General features: G+C 38.7%; 1 protein-coding gene across 1 annotated transcript in view; it reads right to left on the reverse strand.

The window, feature by feature from the left end:
• LOC132403692 (voltage-dependent calcium channel subunit alpha-2/delta-1) overlaps nucleotides 1-21,190 on the reverse strand; it is a 728,052-nt gene that overhangs the window by 184,822 nt on the left and 522,040 nt on the right. Inside the window, exons 13-14 of the mRNA XM_059987267.1 lie at nucleotides 5,925-6,083; nucleotides 1,519-1,623 (exon numbers count right to left, since the gene is read on the reverse strand). Coding sequence (XP_059843250.1) covers nucleotides 1,519-1,623; nucleotides 5,925-6,083 — 264 coding nt within the window. The remainder of the gene's footprint in view (nucleotides 1-1,518; nucleotides 1,624-5,924; nucleotides 6,084-21,190) is intronic.

Genomic DNA, 21,190 nt, shown 5'->3' on the forward strand with positions numbered 1-21,190 from the left:
AAACTATTTTTATAGCTGACAAGATGCAGGACCAAGTTACTGCTGGTGAAGGACCACAGCATATAATCACTTTAATGAAACAGCCCCACACACTGTACCTTGTCTGAGCTATTCCTAATACTCTAAGTGACCGGATGACCTGCATGCACCCTGTGGAATTTAACTGAACATGATGTCTCAAAACAAGAAGGGCATCTTCCCTGCCTGATAATACATCAATCAGCAGTCTGTCATTCAAACCTGCAGCTAAAACAGTGTACAAGCAGCGTTATCCAGGTTAGATGCTTTGTCTGGACTGGAATCCAGGCTGCTGGAAATTAAATATTGAGATGTGTTTAATGTAATATCTTGCCACACACTGTTTTCACTTGCTGATTGTTTAAATAAAAGAGGATCTGACACGATGAAGCAGTTCGGGGTGCTTGAAATACAAGTCAAATCCAAGAATCCAACAAAGAAAACAAATAACAGTGTTGCAGTCAGCCGAGAACAAACTGCAGTGTTCTTTTTTACCCTTGCTCTTGCCTGTACAGCCTCTGCAGGACTTTGCACAGGAATTTGCTGTGTAAAGTGAGCCTGTCCGGAGTGGCATCCTCTGCAACGATACCTGGACTAGTGTGACCAGGGAGAACATCTGTATCTCATCAGACCAAAGAACCACGCAGTGTCTAAACTAGGAACTACAACGTCAGGTCAAAAGTACAGAAATTAAAGTAGAGGAAAAAGAAAATTAAATTCACCAATAATGAAAATCAGGAGGAAATACAAATTCAATTGTTTAATTTTTATTAATGTAGGTATCCACAGCAATCTTATGCCAATCCATGTGTCTCCATTGCAAGTCACTGACTAAGAACTTGTTAGAGCAAAAGCTCTGGAGGAGGAGCGCATCTTCTTGAATTCCACATTTAGCTGCATATGCACACCCACAACCTCGTTATCTAATAAAAGTGATCTGTTTTTCACAAAACCTAGACATTATTATAGGAAGTGTGTGCCCTTTATTTGACTGAAAAGCTGGCTAGATCTTTTGCTCAATCCACATCAAATGCATTGGGTAATGTCTTGTTTTGTTTGATAGTGTTTCAAAACTAATATTATTTGACTGACAAGCATTCTAATTGAATAAGGATATTTTTGAAATAACTTAAATAACTATAATATAAACCTTACAAGTTAATGGGATTACAGTTATTGTTTTAAGCTTCCCTTTAAAGTAACTTGCCCATCACTAGGAAATAAACTGACAATTACATGAAGCATTTGTTATTTCTTGAAGCTATTCTAAATACCCAGATTGAGACAGAGGCAATAGAAAACCCTTTGTCTGGATTAAACCAATTTGTACAAACAAGACAAAATATGCCCCCTATTGGATTATAAAATAATCCTTATCGAACCAAACTCATTTGGTATAAATCTGGAAAGTTACAGTCCTGGCAATACCAGCAAGATCATTTCTATTAATAGTATCAGAGTATTTTTGTATCGAAACTAATAGGCTTTACAAGGACTTACTTTTTTGCCCTGGTTGTATGTTGTAAAAATTTCTTGGGCTCGTTCTTCTCCACCATCTGTAAATAACATGATGATCTTGTTGCAATTCGCTCGGGACACATTAAACTACAAAGAAACAATGGAGAATGTCTATTCAATTTCAGTCACACGACATGCCTTAGATATGATATAATAAAAAAGTGGTATACATTTCATACAGCTTGAACTAGAATAATTTTTTTTAAACCTGTGGGATTCCATTACAAAGTTGGAGCTTTAATCTAGATATTCCTTTCATGTTTAATGTTCAGCACCATTCCTGGTGGTAAGGCCTTGGTTCAAATGGCCTGGAACAAATTTTTCCCTCTCCAATACCCAAGTAATTTGCTATAAAGTTGGGAATGAAATAGAAAAATCTCATTATTGTGTTCCAGCCATCTTCACATATCATATTCCATCGTGCAGTCTTTCAGAAGGCTGTCACTGATATCACAGCAGAGAAGGCAAAGACAATAACCTGCTCAACTGATTCATTTGACAATAAACAGCTAGGTGAATAAAAGCAATCATAGGTGTCATGATGCCCACTCCCCCCTCAAAAGATATAAAACAATGAATTGGTGTACCAATACATGCATCTGAATTGGATGGCCAGACTTTCCTATCCATTAAATGAACTGGAAAAATATACATTTTGGGCTGTGTTGTAATCAGAATAAGCTCCTAACCCCATATATAGATAAGGATCCAATACCAGTCTATCCCAAACTGAACTTTGCCTGACAATTCCTTTATTACGAACAGTACACTTACAAGTTGTGACATCTAAGTCAAAAGGTTTTGTTTTACACCATTGCTTAAATGCAGCCTGGTCACACAATGCACTTTCTTATACCCATTGGAAGTCACAAAAGTAGGATTCCTTCATTTGTAGAAGTATTGTTTTAAAATTAGGTTGAAGCAATACAAAAAAACACTGGAGTTTTTTAAAATATTTGAAGAACCTCATTTTCTCTTTATTGTAATGGGTCATTAAAGGATGGAAATAAATGACAATTCGATTTTTTGATTGTCATAAAGGACTGATAAAGGTAAAGAGTCTCTGTACACTCATGACCACGTGGGTGGCCACAGCTCAGCCACCATCTATAAATTCATGAATGATAACACTGGTGTTGGCAGGATCTCAAAAGGCATACAGGAGCAAAATAGATTAGCTGGTCAAGTGGTGTCACAACGATCATCCTACACTCAAAGCCAGTAACCACAAGCAATTGATTGTGGACTTCAAGAAAGGGAAGTCGAGAGAACACAACCAGGTCCTTTTAAAGAGTCAGTAGCGGAAAGGGTAAGCAACTTCATATTCCTAGGTCCTAATGTCTCCGAGGATCTATGCTGTGCCAACATTTTGATACAAATACTAAAAAGGGCCGAGTTCACTCAATCTGTTTTCATAAGGCATGCTCCCCAATCCAGGCAACATCCTTGTAAATCTCCTCTGCACCCTTTCTATGGCTTCCATATCCTTCCTATAGTGAGGCAACCAGAACTGAGCACAGTACTCCAAGTGGGGTCTGACCAGGGTCCTATATAGCTGCAACATTACCTCTCGGCTCCTAAATTCAATTCCACGGTTGATGAAGGCCAACGCACCATATGGCTTCTTAACCACAGAGTCAACCTGCACAGCTGCTTTGAGTGTCCTATGGATTTGGACCCCAAGATCCCTCTGGTCTTTCACACTGCCAAGAGTCTTACCATTAATACTATATTCTGCCATCATATTTGACCTACCAAAATGAACCACCTCACACTTATGTCGAGGTCGAACTCCATCTGCCACTTCTCCACCTAGTTTTGCATCCTATCAATGTCCTGCTGTAACCTCTAACAGCCCTCCACACTATCCACAACACCTCCAACCTTTGTGTCATCAGCAAACTCACTAACCCATCCCTCCACTTCCTCATCCAGGTCATTTATAAAAATCACGAAGAGTCGGGGTCCCAGAACAGATCCCTGAGGCACACCACTGGACACCGGCCTCCATGCAGAATATGACCCATCTACAACCACTCTTTGCCTTCTGTGGGCATTATCCCTAACATTTGTCATGAATTCTGTGCCAGCAGTGCAAGACACAAAAATTAAATTACAATATAAAATAGATGAATGGTGCAAAAGAGGAATATTGAGGGAGCGTTCATGGACCGTTCAAAATTCTGTTGATGGAAGGGGAAAGTAAAGTTGTTGCTAAAAGTGAAGTGTGAGGCTTCTGGCTCGTGTGCCTCCTCCCTGACGGTGACAATGAGAAAGGGGCGTGTTCTGGATGGTCTGTAATGACGGATGTCATCTTCCTGAGGCACCACCTTCTTGAGGTGCTGCTTTTTGAAGATGTCCTCAATGGCGGAGGGGCTTGTGCCCATGATGGAGCCGGCTGACGTGTGTGCAGTGCTCTGCAGCCTTTTGCAATCCTGTGCTTTGGAGCCCTCGTACCAGCTGGTAATACAAGCAGCCAGAAGGTTCCCCACAGCACATTTGCACGTCTTTGGTGTCATACCTTGGCTCCTCAAACTCCTAGTGAAATGTAGCCATTGGATAAGTCGCCATTGTGAGAGGTAAGGGAGGAGATTGCTGAGCCTCTGGCAATGATTTTTGCATCATCAATGGGGATGGGAGAGGTTCCAGAGGATTGGAGGTTTGCGGATGTTGTTCCATTATTCAAGAAAGGGAGTAGAAATAATCCAGGAATTCATAAACCATTGAGTCTTACTTCAGTGGTTGGTAAGTTGATGGAGAAGATCCTGAGAGGCAGGATTCATGAACATTTGGAGAGGCATAATATGATCAGGAATAGGCAGTATGCTTTGTCAAAGGCAGGTTATGCCTTATGAGCCTGACTGAATTTTTTTGAGGATGTGACTAAACACATTGATGAAGGAAGAGCAGTAGATGTAGTGAATATGGATTTCATATTTCATATTTCAAGGCATTTGATAAGGTACCCCATGCATGTCTTATTGAGTAAGTAAGGAGGCATGGGATCCAAGGGGACATTGCTTTGTGGATCTAGAATTGATAGGTCAAATATGATGGCTGAATATAGTATTAATGGTAAGACTCTTGGCAGTGTGGACCAGAAGGATCTTGGGGTCCAAATCCATAGGCAGTGCAGCTGTGCAGGTTCACTCTGTGGTTAAGAAGCCATATGGTGCATTGGCCTTCATCAATTGTGGAATTGAATTTAGGAGCCGAGAGGTAATGTTGCAGCTTATATAGGACCCTGGTCAGAACCCACTTGGAGTACTGTGCTCAGTTCTGGTCGCCTCACTATAGGAAGGATATGGAAGCCATAGAAAGGGTGCAGAGGAGGTTTACAAGGATGTTGCCTGGATTGGGGAGCATGCCTTATAAAAACAGGTTGAGTGAACTCGGCCTTTTCTCCTTGGAGCTACAGAAGATGAGAGGTGACCTGATAGAGGTGTATAAGATGATGAGAGGCATTAATCATGTGGATAGTCAGAGGCTTTTTCCCAGGGCTGAAATGGTTGCCACAAGAGGGCCCAAGTTTAAAGTGCTTGGAAGCAGGTACGGAGGAGATGTCAGGAGTAAGTTTTTTTACTCAGAGAGTGATGAATGTGTGGAATGGGTTTCCGGCAACGGTGGTGGAGGTGGATATGATAGAGTCTTTTAAGAGACTTTTGGATAGGTACACGGAGCTTAGAAAAATAGAGGGCTATATAGGTAAGCCTAGTAATTTTAAGTTAGGGACATGTTTGGCACAACTTTGTGGACTGAAAGTCCTGTATTGTGCTGTAGGTTTTTTATATTTCTATCATGGGTGTTAACTTTAAAAAAAAGGTGAAGAAGCAATCCTTCTTTGATCAGAGGTTAGAAGGACATCTAAAAGTATGTTCAAAATCAGATATATTAGGTGGGACAGTTTCCAGAGGGAGGGCAAGAACTGGATGACAAAATCTGAAGTGATATGATGAATATTCCTTTACACAGCATGTTCTGAAAGAATGGAGGAAACAGATTCAATGGTATCATTCAAGTGAAGCCATGGGTAAACAGCCTGAGAATGGAATGATTGAATGAATGAAGAATAGGCCTTCTGAGCTGCCTTGTGATTGGGTGTTAGGATGCTAAGAACTGAGAATAATCTGCTCGTACAGCAGCTCACCTTATCCTTTGTTAATTTATTTTCAATTGCCACATATTTCAGAATGGAAAGTAATTGAATTACCCCTGTGCTGGTCATTGATCACACAATAGACGTTACATCTTTATTTGCTCAGTTTCTTTAATTTTTAAGATCACTAGAATCATCTACATTAATTCCATTGTTGTAATAATGAATTTGCATAATAACTCTCAGTTTAACTGCAGATTTAATCTCCATATATGAAAGTCAGGGTACTTACATTCAACAACTGTTCAAAGGCAAACGTAAACCCTTTCTTATAATCAGTGATTCCCTTTGCTTGTATTTGATTAACAGCATCTTTGAGGACCTTCTTATTTCGCACATTAGCTTGCACAAGGTGTTGGAAGCAACTGACAGATTTTGCTACGTTGTTAAACTGAAAAAAAGTAAAAAGAGACGATCAATAAGAAGATACATTTGAAAAAATAATACAAGAAACAGTTCTAATCTCCCACTCCAATGTCCTGGTCCTGATCCAGGTCCAAACTTTAATGGCAATTGTCAGACCCAACAATGCCCTGTTACTAAGTGCACTGTCGGATCTCAACCCCATTGACCACACCTGAGGCTGCAATAGTTGAGCTCCAATTGATTGGGCTGATTTGATCATAACTGCCAGCACTGGCCATGCTGCTCTTCACTGCCTTCCAAAGACCTTTGATGCAAGTTATGCCAGTGGGTGTCAGATTGTGACTGAAACTCTCCCTCGGCTCATTTAACTCCAATTTCAGAAGATATCATCTGCTGTGGAGTTATACTTGAGCAGAATTCCTTGCCTTTTAGATAGCAAAGGAGAAAATCAGTAATGTTGAAGAGCAGTTTATTGCTTTTACATATCTTACATATTGCATAACTTAATGTAAAGTAACATCGCACAGGAATCCCAAGGAAACATTGGAATATCTAATGGAAGCTCACCGCCACTTACAGACTTGCTCAAACGATCTGCAAAAAACCAGCCCGACCCACTTCAGAGAGCAACACACACAGAGTGCTGGAGGAACTCAGGAGGCCGGGCAGCTTCCATGGAAAAGAGTGCAGCTGGCATTTTGGGTCAAGACCCTTTGGCAGGACTGAAGAAAAAAAAGCTGAGGGGTAGATTTAAAAGCTGGGGGAGGGGGGGCGGAGTTTCAAGATGGCGACGTAGACATCTGCCTTTTAGGCGCTCTTCATTTTTTAAACTATAATCACCCTTTAATCAAATCTTTTCATCTTAATTACATGGGTTGATACTTATGATTTATTTCTTTTCTAAAATAATACTTGATTTAATCTTTCCAAACTTAAAATGTCTGCACCTAAGAAATCGTCTAAAGAGCCTCTATCTATTGAGGCAATTTCTAATCTTCTGGATACTAAACTTGCAAGTTTGGAAAAGTAAAATGACAAGTCTGGAAAATAAGCTTACTGCGAAAATGTCTGGGCTCGAAGAAGCCGTTAGATCGTTTGATACCAAGCTACAATCGCAGGCAGCAGATATTGAACGACATGAAGAAAAGTTCGCAGCTCTTGATAAGTTAATTTGTGAAAAAATACATACAATCGAAACACTGGAGAAGAAGGTACTGTCGACTGCTAAAACAGTAGAGCATTATAAGTTTAAAATCACCGATCTTGAAAACCGATCTCGCAGCCAGAATTTGCGAATCATCGGGCTTCCCGAAAATGTTGAGTCTGGTGACTTAACTGAATTTTTCTCTAACTTATTATGGGAAGTTTTTAGCGCTGATGCTTTGAAAGCTAAACCTACTATTGATCGTGCCCACAGAGTTTCGAGATTTTCGATCTCGAGAGACAAGCCACGAGCTGTGATTGTTCGTCTCCATTATCCTTGGGAGAAAGAACTTTTAATCCGACTAGCTCATCAGAAAGGTATGATTTCTTACAGAAACAACAAGTTTCGTATTGTTGAAGATTATTCATTTGAAGTGATGAAAGCGAGAATCGCTTTTAAACCAGTGATAGCAGAGATTCATTCGATTGGATTTAAACAAGCTTTAAGATACCCAGCAAATCTCAGAATTATGTTGAGTGACGACAGTCAGCGCTTCTTTAATACTCCGGCAGATGCGAAGAAATTCGTCGAAGAACATCGATCTTCCAGCATAAGCTGAACTATGTGTTATGTTGAAGAATTTTTGGAGAGAAGATGCCATTTCGTTTTGGGCTTTAACTTATGAAGCTGTGTTATAGCTTTTTACTTTGGTCTGTAGACCCGTTTTTTTTATTATCATGGTTTATAGATGCTCTTTTAATTTTACTACAATGTCTTTTTTCTTAATTTTTTTTTTCTGAATTGGATATATATGTTTATATTTTGAAATAATGATTTCTTTTTTAAGATGTCGTTTCTTCTTCCCATAAGACTTTGCTTTCCGTAAGCATTTATTTGTTTGCTTGTATTTGAGAATGGGATGAATGTTTTGGATTTTTGGACCTTTTTTTTTATATTGTAGTGATCATTGAATCCTTTTTAAATTCTATTTTGATAACCTTTTTTTTAATAGATTGGTGAATTTACATTTATATTTTGTAATATGGCTTTTTCAAAATGTCGTTTCTTCTTCCCATAAGTCTTTGCTTTTGAAACGTCATTCTTTTGTATTTGAATATGGAATCTTTTTTTAAAGGCATATTACACTGTTTCAAACTTTAATGTTTATCCTTTTTTATTAATGATCTTTTACTTTATTATATTACTTTTTTTTTCATTTTGATTGATATATAATCTTTTTTTTTGCAACCCTGTACTTAAATCTGGGTGTTTTATAATCTCTTTTTATCTTTTCATGGAGTTGCCATCTCGAAATGGGGGTAATATTAGTATTAGTTTGTGCGCCTGCCGCTTGACTTTTTTTTGAGGGGTTGGGGGAGGGGGTAGGGATCTTTTTTCACGCTTTTGCTTTTTTTTTTGCTTTTAGTTTATGGGCCAACTTTACATTATTAATATTGTTGAGGTGTCATTTTCTCCGGTTGCTCCTGAATCATTTTTTCTTCTTCCTGAATTATGGGTTATGTGTCTTTTTAACCTTTTATGATATACACAATCAATATTGGCATGATGGATAAGTTTATTAATTTTATCTCTTGGAATACTAATGGTTTAAATCATCCGATTAAACATAAAAAAATATTTAAAGTATTCCATAGACTGAATGCTAATATTATCTTTGCACAGGAGACCCATATTAGGAGGGAGGATAATCAACGCTTTTTTAGGTTCTGGAAGGGTCAACAATTTCACTCGAATTGTACCGCCAAAATTAGGGGTGTGTCTATTTTTATAGACCCCTCAATTTCATTTACACATCATGAAATTATTTCTGACCCACAGGGCAGATATTTGTTGATTACTGGTTCACTTTTTAATCGAAAAGTGGCTCTAGTTAATATTTATGCTCCAAACTTTGACTGCCCTGAATTTTTTTAAACGTTTATTTACTTCCCTTCCTAATCTAAATGAATATATGTTGATAATGGGTGGAGATTTTAATTGTTGTTTGAAACCTTTGATGGATAGATCTAAACCTATTTGAACTCTTCCGAATAGATCAGCCTTACTTATTAATTCCTTTATGGTTGATTCAGGAATTACTGAAATATGGCGGTTTTTGAACCCTAAAGATAAAGAATTTTCATTTTTTTCACATGTATATCATAGTAATTCTAGAATTGATTATTTCCTTATTGATCATCATTTATTAACAGATGTTACTGATTGTAAATATGATTCTATTACCATTTCGGATCATGCACCTTTGAAGTTATCTATCAAGATTTTGGACTCTTCCATTAATACTAGATCTTGGAGACTCAACGCTACTTTGCTTCAAGATCCAGAATTTATTACCTTCATAAAACAGCAAATTGACTTATTTTTTTCAACAAACTATACCGAAGAGATTGACAGAGGAATACTTTGGGACTCTTTCAAGGCTTTTACCCGTGGACAAATTATCTCATATTCCGTTGGTAAAAGAAAACAAAGATATTTAGATATAGCTTTATTGGTGGATAAAATTAAAGAAATTGATAAGATTTACTCCGTTACTCCTACCAAAGAACTTTTTAAGAAGAGAGTTGAGCTTCAAATGGAACATAGCTTATTATTATCTTCTTCAATTGAGAATCAATTAATTAAGACCAGGGCTCAATTTTATATTCATAGTGATCGAACTGGTAAATTGTTAGCTAACCAATTAAAAGCTATTTCGACTAGGCGACAAATTATTAAAATTCGTAAACAAGACAGTAATCTGACTACTGATCATAAAGAAATTAATAATACTTTCCAAGATTTTTATAAATCTTTATATCAATCAGAATTTGATGGCGATCTGTCCATGATGGATAATTTTTTTAACAATTTAAATATTCCTAAACTGACAGATGAAGATCGAAGTGTGTTTGATGCTCCTATTTCTATGGCCGAAGTAGGAGAGGCTATCTCATCAATGAATTCAGGGAAAGCTCCTGGTCCTGATGGTTATATTATAGAATTTTTAAAAACTTTTTCTTCTTTGCTTTCCCCTTGGTTATGTGAAATCTTTAATGATGCATTTACTAAGAAGAGATTACCCCAGTCTTTTTATGAAGCTACTATCTCTCTAATTCTTAAAAAAGATAAGGATCCTACTTTATGTGCATCTTATCGCCTGATATCGCTATTAAATGTAGACTCTAAGATTCTTACAAAAATTTTAGCTATTAGGTTAGAAAAAATATTATCACAGATTATTTCAGAAGACCAAACTGGTTTTATTAGGAATCGGTATTCCTTTTTTAATGTTAGAAAATTGATTAATATAATTTATACTTCTTCACCCACAACTTCAGAATGTGTTATCTCATTAGATGCTGAAAAAGCTTTTGATAGAGTTGAATGGACATACTTATTTAATGCCTTGAAAATTTTAATTTTAATTTTAGTTCTAATTTTATATCATGGATTAAATTAATATATTATAAACCTGTTGCTTCTGTTCTTACAAATAATTATAGATCCTCTTTTTTTCAATTATCTTGTGGTACAAGACAAGGTTGTCCCTTAAGTCCTTTATTATTTAATATCGCATTAGAACCTTTAGCCATTGCTATTCCTGAATCTCCTAATATTTTTGGTATTACCCGTAATGAGAAGTTATACAAGTTATTACTTTATGCTGATGACTTGTTGTTATATATTTCTAATCCTGATACATCTATTCGCGCTATTCTATCCTTGTTGGTTCAATTTGGTCGTTTTTCTGGTTATAAACTAAATTTGGATAAGAGTGAAATATTCCCTTTAAATGCACAAACTTTATTGAATGACAGGACACCATTTAAAGTTGTTACTGATAACCTTATTTATTTAGGTATAAAAATTACTAAGAAATATAAAGATTTATTCAGATTGAATTTTTTACCTATGCTTCATCAAATTCAACAACTTACTACTAGATGGTCTCCTTTATCCTTATCATTAGTTGGTCAGATTAATGCTATTAAAATGATGATTTTACCAAAATTTTTATATTTATTTCAAGCCTTACCAACTTTTATTCCTAAATCTTTCTTCGATAACATTGATTCAAAAATTTCCTCATTTGGGTGGCAAAATAAAAACCCCAGGTTAAGTAAAAGACAGTTACAGAAATCTAAAAAAGATGGTGGTTTAGCTTTACCTAACTTTAGATTTTATTATTGGGTGAATAATATTCAAAATTTAATATATTGGAAACTAGATTTGGATTCACCATTGTGCCCACAGTGGGTAAATTTAGAATGTAATGTTGCACAAGGATATTCTTTATTCTCCGTTCTTGGTTCTTCTCTTCCTGTTGATTTAGTTAAACTCAATAAACAGATATCCAATCCTATTGTCAAACACACATTACGAATTTGGTTTCAGTTTCGTAAGTTTTTTACTCTGAAAAACTTTGTTCTTGATAGCCCTATCTTACTTAACTTCTTTTTTAAACCTTCTTTAACAGATCAAGCTTTTAGCATATGGAAAAGGAAAGGTATAATATGTTTTCGTGATCTCTTTTCTGAAGGTAATTTGATGTCTTTTGACCAACTTTCCAACAAATTTAAATTACCTAAATCTAATTTTTTTAGATATTTACAAATTAGAAATTTTTTATATAAAGTTTTACCATCCTTTCCCAATTCAACTTTGATAGTCTTTTCAGACATGATTTTTACCCTGAATCCTTGTCAGAAAGGATTAGTGGCTCTTATTTATAACAGGATTATGAGGATACAACCAGAAATATCAGGTAGAATTAAACAAGAGTGGGAAAAAGAACTTCAATATAATATATCAACAGAAAAATGGGAAAAAATTTTACAAATGGTTCATTCTTCTTCTATATGTGCTAAACATGCTTTAATACAATTTAAGGTCGTACATAGAGCTCATATGTCTAAAGATAAGCTTGCTCGATTCTATTCTCATATTAACCCTCAATGTGACAGATGTCATTCAGATGTGGCCTCATTGACCCACATGTTTTGGTCATGTCCCACTTTACATAACTATTGGAAGGACATATTTGCTACCATTTCCTCAATTTGGAATATTGATTTACAACATTTTATTACTGCAATTTTTGGTATACCAAATGAGGATGGTAGTCGACTTTCCCCTTCAATTAGACTAATGATCGCCTTTGTAACATTAATGGCCAGAAGGTCTATATTACAAAATTGGAAAGAAGTAAACCCTCCTACCACATTTCAGTGGTTTTCTCAAACTATCTCTTGTCTGAGTTTAGAAAAAATTAGAAGTACTATTTTCGATTCATCAATTAAATTTGAAGAAACTTGGGGACCGTTCATTCGACATTTTCATATGAATTAATTTGGCCTCTTCCAGACCTTTTCTCTTTTTATTCTTGTTCTGGTATGGAGTTCCGGAGTTTTTGACACTATCATACTCATATAAACTGGTATTATTGCCCATGTTAGTTTAGGTTTATTTTTTTTAATATACATTTTCTCGTACATTTTTACATTTTTTTTTCTTTTGGTGACTATTCTTATTCTTTTTCATGTTCAATCAAAATAGGTTTGATTGTTTATCACAGATTTTTTTTGGCTGATATTTAATAAGATATTGTTATCTTATTATTAATTTAACTTCAAGTCTAGTGCACTTATAACCTATTTAATATTATGTTATGTTTTTCTTATATGAAATTTAATAAAAATATTGAAAAAGAAAAAAGAAAAGCTGGGGGAGGAGGGGAGAGAGAGAAGCACAAGGTGATTGGTGAAACCTGAAGGGGGAGGGATGAAGTACAGAGCTGGGAATCTGATTGGTGAAAGACATACAGAGCTGGAGAATAGGGAATCTGATAGGAGAAGGTGGAAGGCCATAGACGTAAGAAAAAGGGGAGAAGCATCAGAGGGAGGTGCAAGGCAGGTAAGGACAGAAGGTGAGTGGGAAATGGGGAATGGTGAAGGGTGGGGGAAGTGGGAATTGCTGATGTTCATTGCATCGGGTTGGAGGCTACCAGACAACTTGAATGTGGACTCATCATAACAGTAGGCTGTGGACTGACACGTTGGAATGGGAATGGGAAGTGGAATTAAAATAGGTGGCCACTGGGAAATCCTGCTCTTTCTGGCAAAGGGAGCATCGGTGCTCAGCGAAGCGGTCTCCCAGTCTGCATTGGTCCTCACCGATATACAGGAGGCCACACCAGGAGCACTGGATACAGCAGATGATCCCAACAGACTCAGAGGTGAGGTGTTGCCTCTCCCGGAAGGACTGTTTGGACCGTGAATGGTAGTGAGGGAGGAGGTGTAGTGGCAGGTGTAGAACTTGTTCACTTGCAAGGATAAGTGCCAGCAGGGAGATCGGTTGGGGAAGGATAAATGGACGAGGGAGTCACGTAGTGAGTAATCCCTGCACAAACCAGTAAGTGGGGGTGGGGTGGGGAAGGAAAAAATGTGCTTGTTGGTGGGATCCTGTTGGAGATGTCAGAAATTCTGGAGAATTATGTGCCGGACTCAGAGCCTGATGGGGTGGTAGGTGAAGACAAGAGGAATTCTGTCCCTGGTGGGGTGGCAGGAGGATGGGGTGAGGGCAGATGTGCAAAATGGAAGAGATGTGGTTGAGGGCAGCGTTGACGGTGGAGGAAGGGAAGCCACTTTCTTTGAAGGAGGAGGACATCTCCTTAGTTCTGGAATGAAAAGCCTCATCCTGGGAGCAGATGTGATGCAGACAGAGGAATGAAGAGAAGGGAATGGAGTTTTTACAAGTAAAAGGATGGGAAGAGGTATAGTTCAGGTCACTGTGAAAGTCCATGGGCTTATAATAGACATCAGTAGATAAGAGGTCTCCAGGGATACGTTCAGAGAGATCGAGAAAGGGGAAATGGACCAGATAAATTTGAGGGTAGGGTGGAAGTTGGGGGAAAAATTGATGAAGTCAACAAGCTGCACCTGGGTGCAGGAAACAGTACCAATGCAATCATCGATGTAGAGTAGGAAAAGTTAGGGAGTGATACCAGTGTAGGCTTGGAACATAGACTGTTCTGCGTAGCCGACAAACAGGCAGGCATAGCTGGGACCCATGCAAGTGCCCATGGCTACACCTTTTGTTTGAAGGAAGTGGCAGAAGCCAAAGGAGAAAGTATTTAGAGTGAGGACAAGTTCTGCCAGATGGAGGAGAGTGGTGGTGGAGGGGAACTGGTTGGGTCTGGTGTCCAGAAAGAGAGGGAGAGCTCTGAGGCCTTCCTGGTGGGGGATGGAGGTGTATAAGGACTGGACATCCATAGTGAAAATAAGATGATTGGGGCCAGGGAACATGAAATCACTGAAAAGATCCAGAGTGTGTGAAGTGTCACGGATGTAGGTACGAAAGGACTCAACCGGGGGTGGTGGGGGGGGGGGGATAAAACTGAGTCAGGGTATGCAGATCTAAGTTCAGTGGGGCAGAAAGAAGCTGAACCAATGGATCTACTTGGGTAGGCAGGCTTGTGGATCTTTGGTAGGAGGTAGAAATTTGAGGTGCAGGGCAATGAAACTATGAGGTTAGTGGCAGTTTATGGGAGATCCCCAGGTTGTTATATTTTACAGAGAATTATGTGCTGGGTGCGGAGGCAGGTAAGGTAGTAGGTGAGGACAAGAGGAACCCTATCCCTGGTGGGGTGGCGGGAGGATGGGGTGAAAGCAGACCCACTAATTTTGCCAATAATATTTTCGAGTGTCTTGATTTTTGATATAAATACTAAAATGAAACATTTTGACAACTAATGAGAGCGTATTTTACAATAGACTTCCATAAAGTTATTGTATCATTGTTTACAAATACGTTGTATCATTTTTTAAAATCACGAATTTGAATAAAGAGCCTGACTCACAGCTCAATATAAAGCTGCACAAGGGTCCACATCCCAGCAACCCTTCTTCCTCCATGAATGCGAGAGGCAAAACATACTACTACAAAGCGTCAGCTCCAGACCACCAATCAACCAGCCCTGGCCAGGCAGAACGGGAAATGTACAGTCTGAATACTTCTCATCACTGCGCATAATCGCCCGTAAAAAAATACAATCTGGTTACAAAAGAGCGAGATAAATGCCTGCAAGTAAATCGCGAAGATCGGACAACTCAACATGAGCAAAGCTGCACAATGTTTGGCCAATACCCAGAGATTCTATTACTCTCTATTTTAATTTTAATATTTAATATGGCAGGACAGGTTAATGAAACTGCTTTGTTAGGAAAAAAATCATTCAGTTAAGCAGTGGTATAGTGGCAAAATCACACAGGGGCTTAGACGGTTCTTCTTATAAACATTTATGCATTTATCCAATATATTTTCAACAATATTTATAAAAATGGGCATCATCGCACAGCCATAACAACTTTTTGCTCAATGTCGGCACGACCAAAGAGCTGATGAGTGAGTTCGGGAGCAGGAAACTGGACATTCGTGAGCCAGTTCTCATCAGGGGATCAAAGGTCGAGAGGGTCAGCAACTACAAATCCCTTGGTGTGATAATTTCAGAGGATCTGTGCTGGGTCCACCACGTGAGTGTGATCACAAAGAAAGCACGGCAGCACCTCTGCTTTCTTAGAAGTTTGCACAGTTTCTGCAAGCCATCTGAAACTTTGACAAACTTCTATGGATACGTCGTGGAGAGTATACGAACTGGTTGCATCACGGCCTGGTATGGAAACACCAATGCCCTTGAATAGAAAAGCCGACAAACAGTAGTGGAAACGGCCCAGTCCATTGTGGGTGAAGCCCATCCCACCATCCTATTGAGTTCTTGTATGTACTGTGAATGCCCACAAGTAAATGAATCTCAGGGTTGTATATGGTGACATATATGTACTTTGATCATGAAAAATACTTTGAACTTTGAAATGAATGCTTTTGTGGCAATTGCTACCCAGAAATTGCAGTTACACAGAAATTGTAAAAGAAATAGGCTAGTTGGCCCAGTCAGGTAATGTTAATAAGTGCTAAGGTCTGATATCAAAAAAGGATGCAAATTGTTTGGCAGTCAATATATGCATAGTATATAACTGTATGAACAGGTGTCCATTCCACAGCTGTCTGACACAATTATTTCTTAATATGCTGCAAAGATGATTAGTCCAAGTTTTGATTTTTTTTGATTTTTCTCACCATCAGCAAGGAAGTATCACAGATCAATGAGTCAAAACAGCAAGGAAAGGTTTTCCAGCAAGAAGTGGAGTACTTCCGTGATGGACTTTTGAATGTAGTTCACCACTCCATGAGCTTCAGAACGACTGACCTAATTAATACTCTTCCTGGTTACTGAGAACACTCCATTAGACAAGCAACTGCTTTATCCCAAACACAAAAGACTGAATACTTGTTTGGAAATTGATTTTAATACCATACTTAGAAGAAAGTTGTTTACAAATTAGTAGGTAAATATCGATAGTTCCTCAAGAACTTCCCTATTTAGCTGTTCGCAACCTCAGGACTCCTGTGTATAAATGTTGCAGGAGTTTTGTGGACGGACACGGGAACGCAACAAACATTTCAGGAACATTCATCATCTTTGACAGAGAACAGCTCAGCATCCGTCACTGGATAACACTTGGGCTAGCTCCCGCCACTTGCTGGTATCCACAGCACTGAAGGTCTTGCTTCTGAGTAACTCGTAAAGTCAGCTTTACGCAATTGGTGGGGGGTGGGGGGGGGTTGGGGTAGCATAACCTTTGTTGTTAGGTCAGATGAGTTGGGTTACTTGGTGCAGACTGCAAATTATGGGTCGAGCGAAACTCAGTAATCACCAGAGTGTTCAAATTTCCGACCCAACAATAGTCTCTCTTAACTCTAGCTTTGGGATTGGCTCCGGTGATAAATTCAAATACTAGTCTTGTGCTCTGAAGAGGAGCACAATGTGAACCAACTGCATGTAAATCATTTCTTCTACCTCACTACCGGCCAGTTCAGTCAGGTACTTTTACCAATTTCATACTGCAATCACTGGAATCTCATTACTGCTATCTTTTATATATAATTAGATTAAGACCAGACAGTTAGGTGGAACATTTTGCACTCGACTTTTATTATAACCTTCTCAAGAATATACCCAAGAGCAGATGAATAAAAAGTAGTTTTCATAGTCTTTCAGGAAATATCACAGTGACAATGAAAGCAAACTCATTATTCCTCACCTTGCTGGAGTCCCTGTTTGCTGATCCCAGCAGGTACATGCCTTGGTTCCTTCAGGTCAGCTGACAATGACAATTCCCTGTCCTTGCACTCTTGCAAATAACGGCCATTACCTGTCTTGCCTTCTGTTTACTTGGTACATCGTAAGATCGCTATTCATGTGCCTCGCGATATTTTAATAACATTAAGATGAAAAAAATCTGCAGATGCTGGAAGTCCAAAGCAGCACAAACAAAATGCTGGAGGCACTCAGCAGGCTAGGGAGCACCTATCAGTACGGTCAACATTTTGGGCCAAGGCTATTCACCAGTCCTGATGAAGGGTCTCAGCCCAAAACGTCAACTGTTTACTCTTTCCCGACGATGCTACCTGGCCTGCTGAGTTCCTCCAGCATCTTGTGTGTGTTATTTAAATGATTTTGCTCTTTTTAAAAAATATTATGTTTCCTAACATTATACTCCATCTCCCATTGTTTTTCCCTGGTTTCTTCATCTGTGATGCTTGCTTTCCCCACAGCTTACTTTCTTCCCTGTCTTTGTATAGTGGCCAGACTTACATCTACTCATCCGTAAATTCCCTAGAATTCACTGCCTATGCACCCACTGGCCAACGGAACAAATCCTTTTTATTCCTACTCTCTACTATCTGTCATATTAAAATACTACCCACAAGACCAAGAACCCCCATCTTGTTTAACAGAGTTTTATACAGTGGCACCTAATTGAACATCTTTTGGAAATCAAATGCATTAAATCTACTACTAGTTCTTCTTTCTCCTCCCTGCTGAGGACAGTCTCAAAGCATTTAAATAATTCAAATTTCACACATAAGTCTAACCTTTATGCAAAGGTTAAGAATGAATTCATCAGGGAGGTCAGGCTCAAACAGCCCAGTGCTTTGCCAATAATCAAAAATTATCAGGGTCTTTCACTGAATTTTTATTCGTAATATTGATTACAAAGATGGATTTAACAGAATTTTTTGTCTATTGAGGCAAAAAGCAAGTCAACTTTCCAGCTTCATATATTTCAGCCAGCATATGAAAATATTTCAAAATTATCTGTTAATGGAAGTGGGAAGTACACATCAGATATACTTCATTGGCTGCAGAGAGCTTTGTAAGATCAAAAAGTATTGAATTAAACATGCTATTTCTTTGCATGTGGCTGCAAAAACCAGTTATACGTTTGAAGTTACAGATAATAAAATCAAACATAAGATTAAGTGTAGTTTAAAAGAAACATATTAGATAGAAGGTAAAATTATTAGCAAGAAGAGAAAAGGTAATTAGCAACAGCTCCTTTAATTCCAAATCATCTTTTTTCTCTTGCTTCTACAAGGTAGTAACAACTATATATGTCCATGGGAGTTTAAGCTTGTCACAATAATAGGCTGTGTCTTGATTCATTTGGATTCCAAGCTGTATTTAAAATAAATTCCTTTCTGCGCTTTCTTTCTATGCTTTTAGATCAGCAAGTTTACATTATGATTGTTGAAAAGCTGTCATTCACAACTCTATCTCTGCATGATGAATGCCTTGCATGTCGTTGTTTAAGGGCCAATAAATCTTTGTACAAAGACTGGAGCATTGAGAAAAGCTCAAGAGTACCCCAGCATTGTTTCCACTTCTATCGCTACAAATATGGCCTTTCAAAGCAGGTTTTTAAATCCAAAGATCTGCCACCAGAATATCAAAAATATATATCTGTTATGCAAAATATTTGTCTCTGAAATAGTGCAATCAGCAGATGAAAAATCAGATTTCTGCCAAGTGTGAGCCTAAGTGTGAGAAAACAAGTGTGCAAACACAAGAGACATCGAGTAGCATGGAATTCACTTTTTAAAAAGTAGGTGCTCTAACGTCTCTTTGAAAGCTTGTATTAATCACTGTTATTGATATATAATGTCTATCGTAATAAATTCCAGATGGATGGTATAAAAGGACTAAATTCAAAATGAGGGTTGATCTATAGCATCTGGTTAAATTCTGCAATTGTCAGTGAGCCTCATTGCAATGAGAACGCGTTTAAAGCTTTAGCCCTTTTGCAAGAAAAAATATTGTCCTGACATATCATTTTTATTTTCAGAGAGACAGACACATGTCCTGTTGATTAGTGAGCCAATTCTGAACCTACAGTAAGACGATAATACCAGAATCAAGTTCAATATTACCAGCATTTGTCATGAAATTTGTTAACTTTGCAGCAGCAGTCTAAAAAACAGTGAATTACAGTAAATATATATATAATAGTTTAATTAAGTAGAGTAAAAATAAAAATTATAAAGAAGTAGTGAGGTAGGGTTCAATGTCCATTCAGAAATCGGATGGCAGAGCTGAAGAAGCTATTCTTGAATCATTGAGTGTGTGTCTTCAGGCTTCTGTATCTCCTTCCTGATGGCTGCAATGAGAAGAGGGCATGTCCTGGGTGACAGGGGTCCTCAGTGCTGAACTCCGCCTTTTTGAAGCATCACTTCCTGAGGATGTCTTGGCTGGTGCCCGTGGCAAGGCTGACTAAGTTTTCAACTCTCTGCAGCTTAATTTGATCCTGTGCAGCCGCTCCCCTCCCCCCGACATACCAGATGGTGGTGTAGCCAGTTAGAATGCTCTCCACGGTACATCAGTAGAGATTTGCGAGTGTTTTAGGTGACAACACCAAATCTCCTCAAACTCCTAATGAACAATGGCCACTGTCGTTCCTTCATTGTAGCTGCATCAATATATTGGGCTGGGTTGCACAAATCCCAGTCTGCACCGCCCAGCCATCATCTGTGCATGCTCCGAAGTCACAATAAATCTTTGTGGCTGCACGGCTCCCACTCATTGATGCTGCGGCTCTGTGTTAAGCTGGTGCGCTCTGTGAGAAGCAACAAGGACATCCCCTTGGTTCCAACAGCTGATGATCAGACGTGCCAAAACAGCAGACATCCCACCTCTCCCGAAAGTTCCGGGAGTCTCCTGCCTATCGCTAGTGGATCCCTGATGCCTGCCTGCAAATTATGTACAATATCCCAGAAAACGATTTGTTTGAGAGCGAGCGAGAGTGAGAGAGAGAGAGAGCATCCTGATTGGTCTCTCTTTGTGCTAAGCTGACCTATCAGTTTTCTCTGTGGGCGGGCTTTACAGTCGACCTCTCTCTCTCTTTCATTGTCCATCAGTTCAGTTTAGTGTCCTGCAGCGCTATGGCAGAGTGTTCCAAACAAAATATAAAACGTACTTCACCCCAGACTACACTAAAGTGTACCCTGCCTAATAGGGGTCAAAAATAATGACAGCGTTGCTCACTGCACTGTTTGCAACAGTGACTTTTCTATTGCCCATGGTGCGTTAAATTACTGTAAAAGACATGTTGAGGTGAGTTTAACAGGTGTCATTTGTTCATTAGCATAGCTAACGTTATTTAAACTAGCTGGCTCGCTGCTAAGGAGCTACTCTATTGATGCCCGATGTGATGAGGCAGTTGCTAGGCGAGGAAGCACAGGAGATTCCACCCCCCTCCTTACAAGGCAAAGCAGTTCTTCAAGATGCCAGAGCATTCTATGTCAGTTGCTTTCAAAAAATCTGGGAGAAGTTCCCAATGAGAGACCAAATCTTGAAAAATCTGTCAGTGGTCATTACAGAGAGCCAAGATGAGGTGAACCCAGAGCAGATTTTGACTTTGGCAGAGAGATTCCCAAATGTGATCAAGACAGATGCAAGAACAGCTCCACTTGGAAGTCCTGGATTATGTCTCAACTAACCTTGAAGGGCTGGTGCCAAACTACAAAAGTTTGCCAGTTGTTGAGTTCTGGGGGAAGTTGTCCAAAGTAAAATCTGTGAGCACAGGGCA

This window comes from Hypanus sabinus, chromosome 13 (genome assembly GCF_030144855.1).
Source record: "Hypanus sabinus isolate sHypSab1 chromosome 13, sHypSab1.hap1, whole genome shotgun sequence".
NCBI lineage: Eukaryota > Metazoa > Chordata > Chondrichthyes > Myliobatiformes > Dasyatidae > Hypanus > Hypanus sabinus.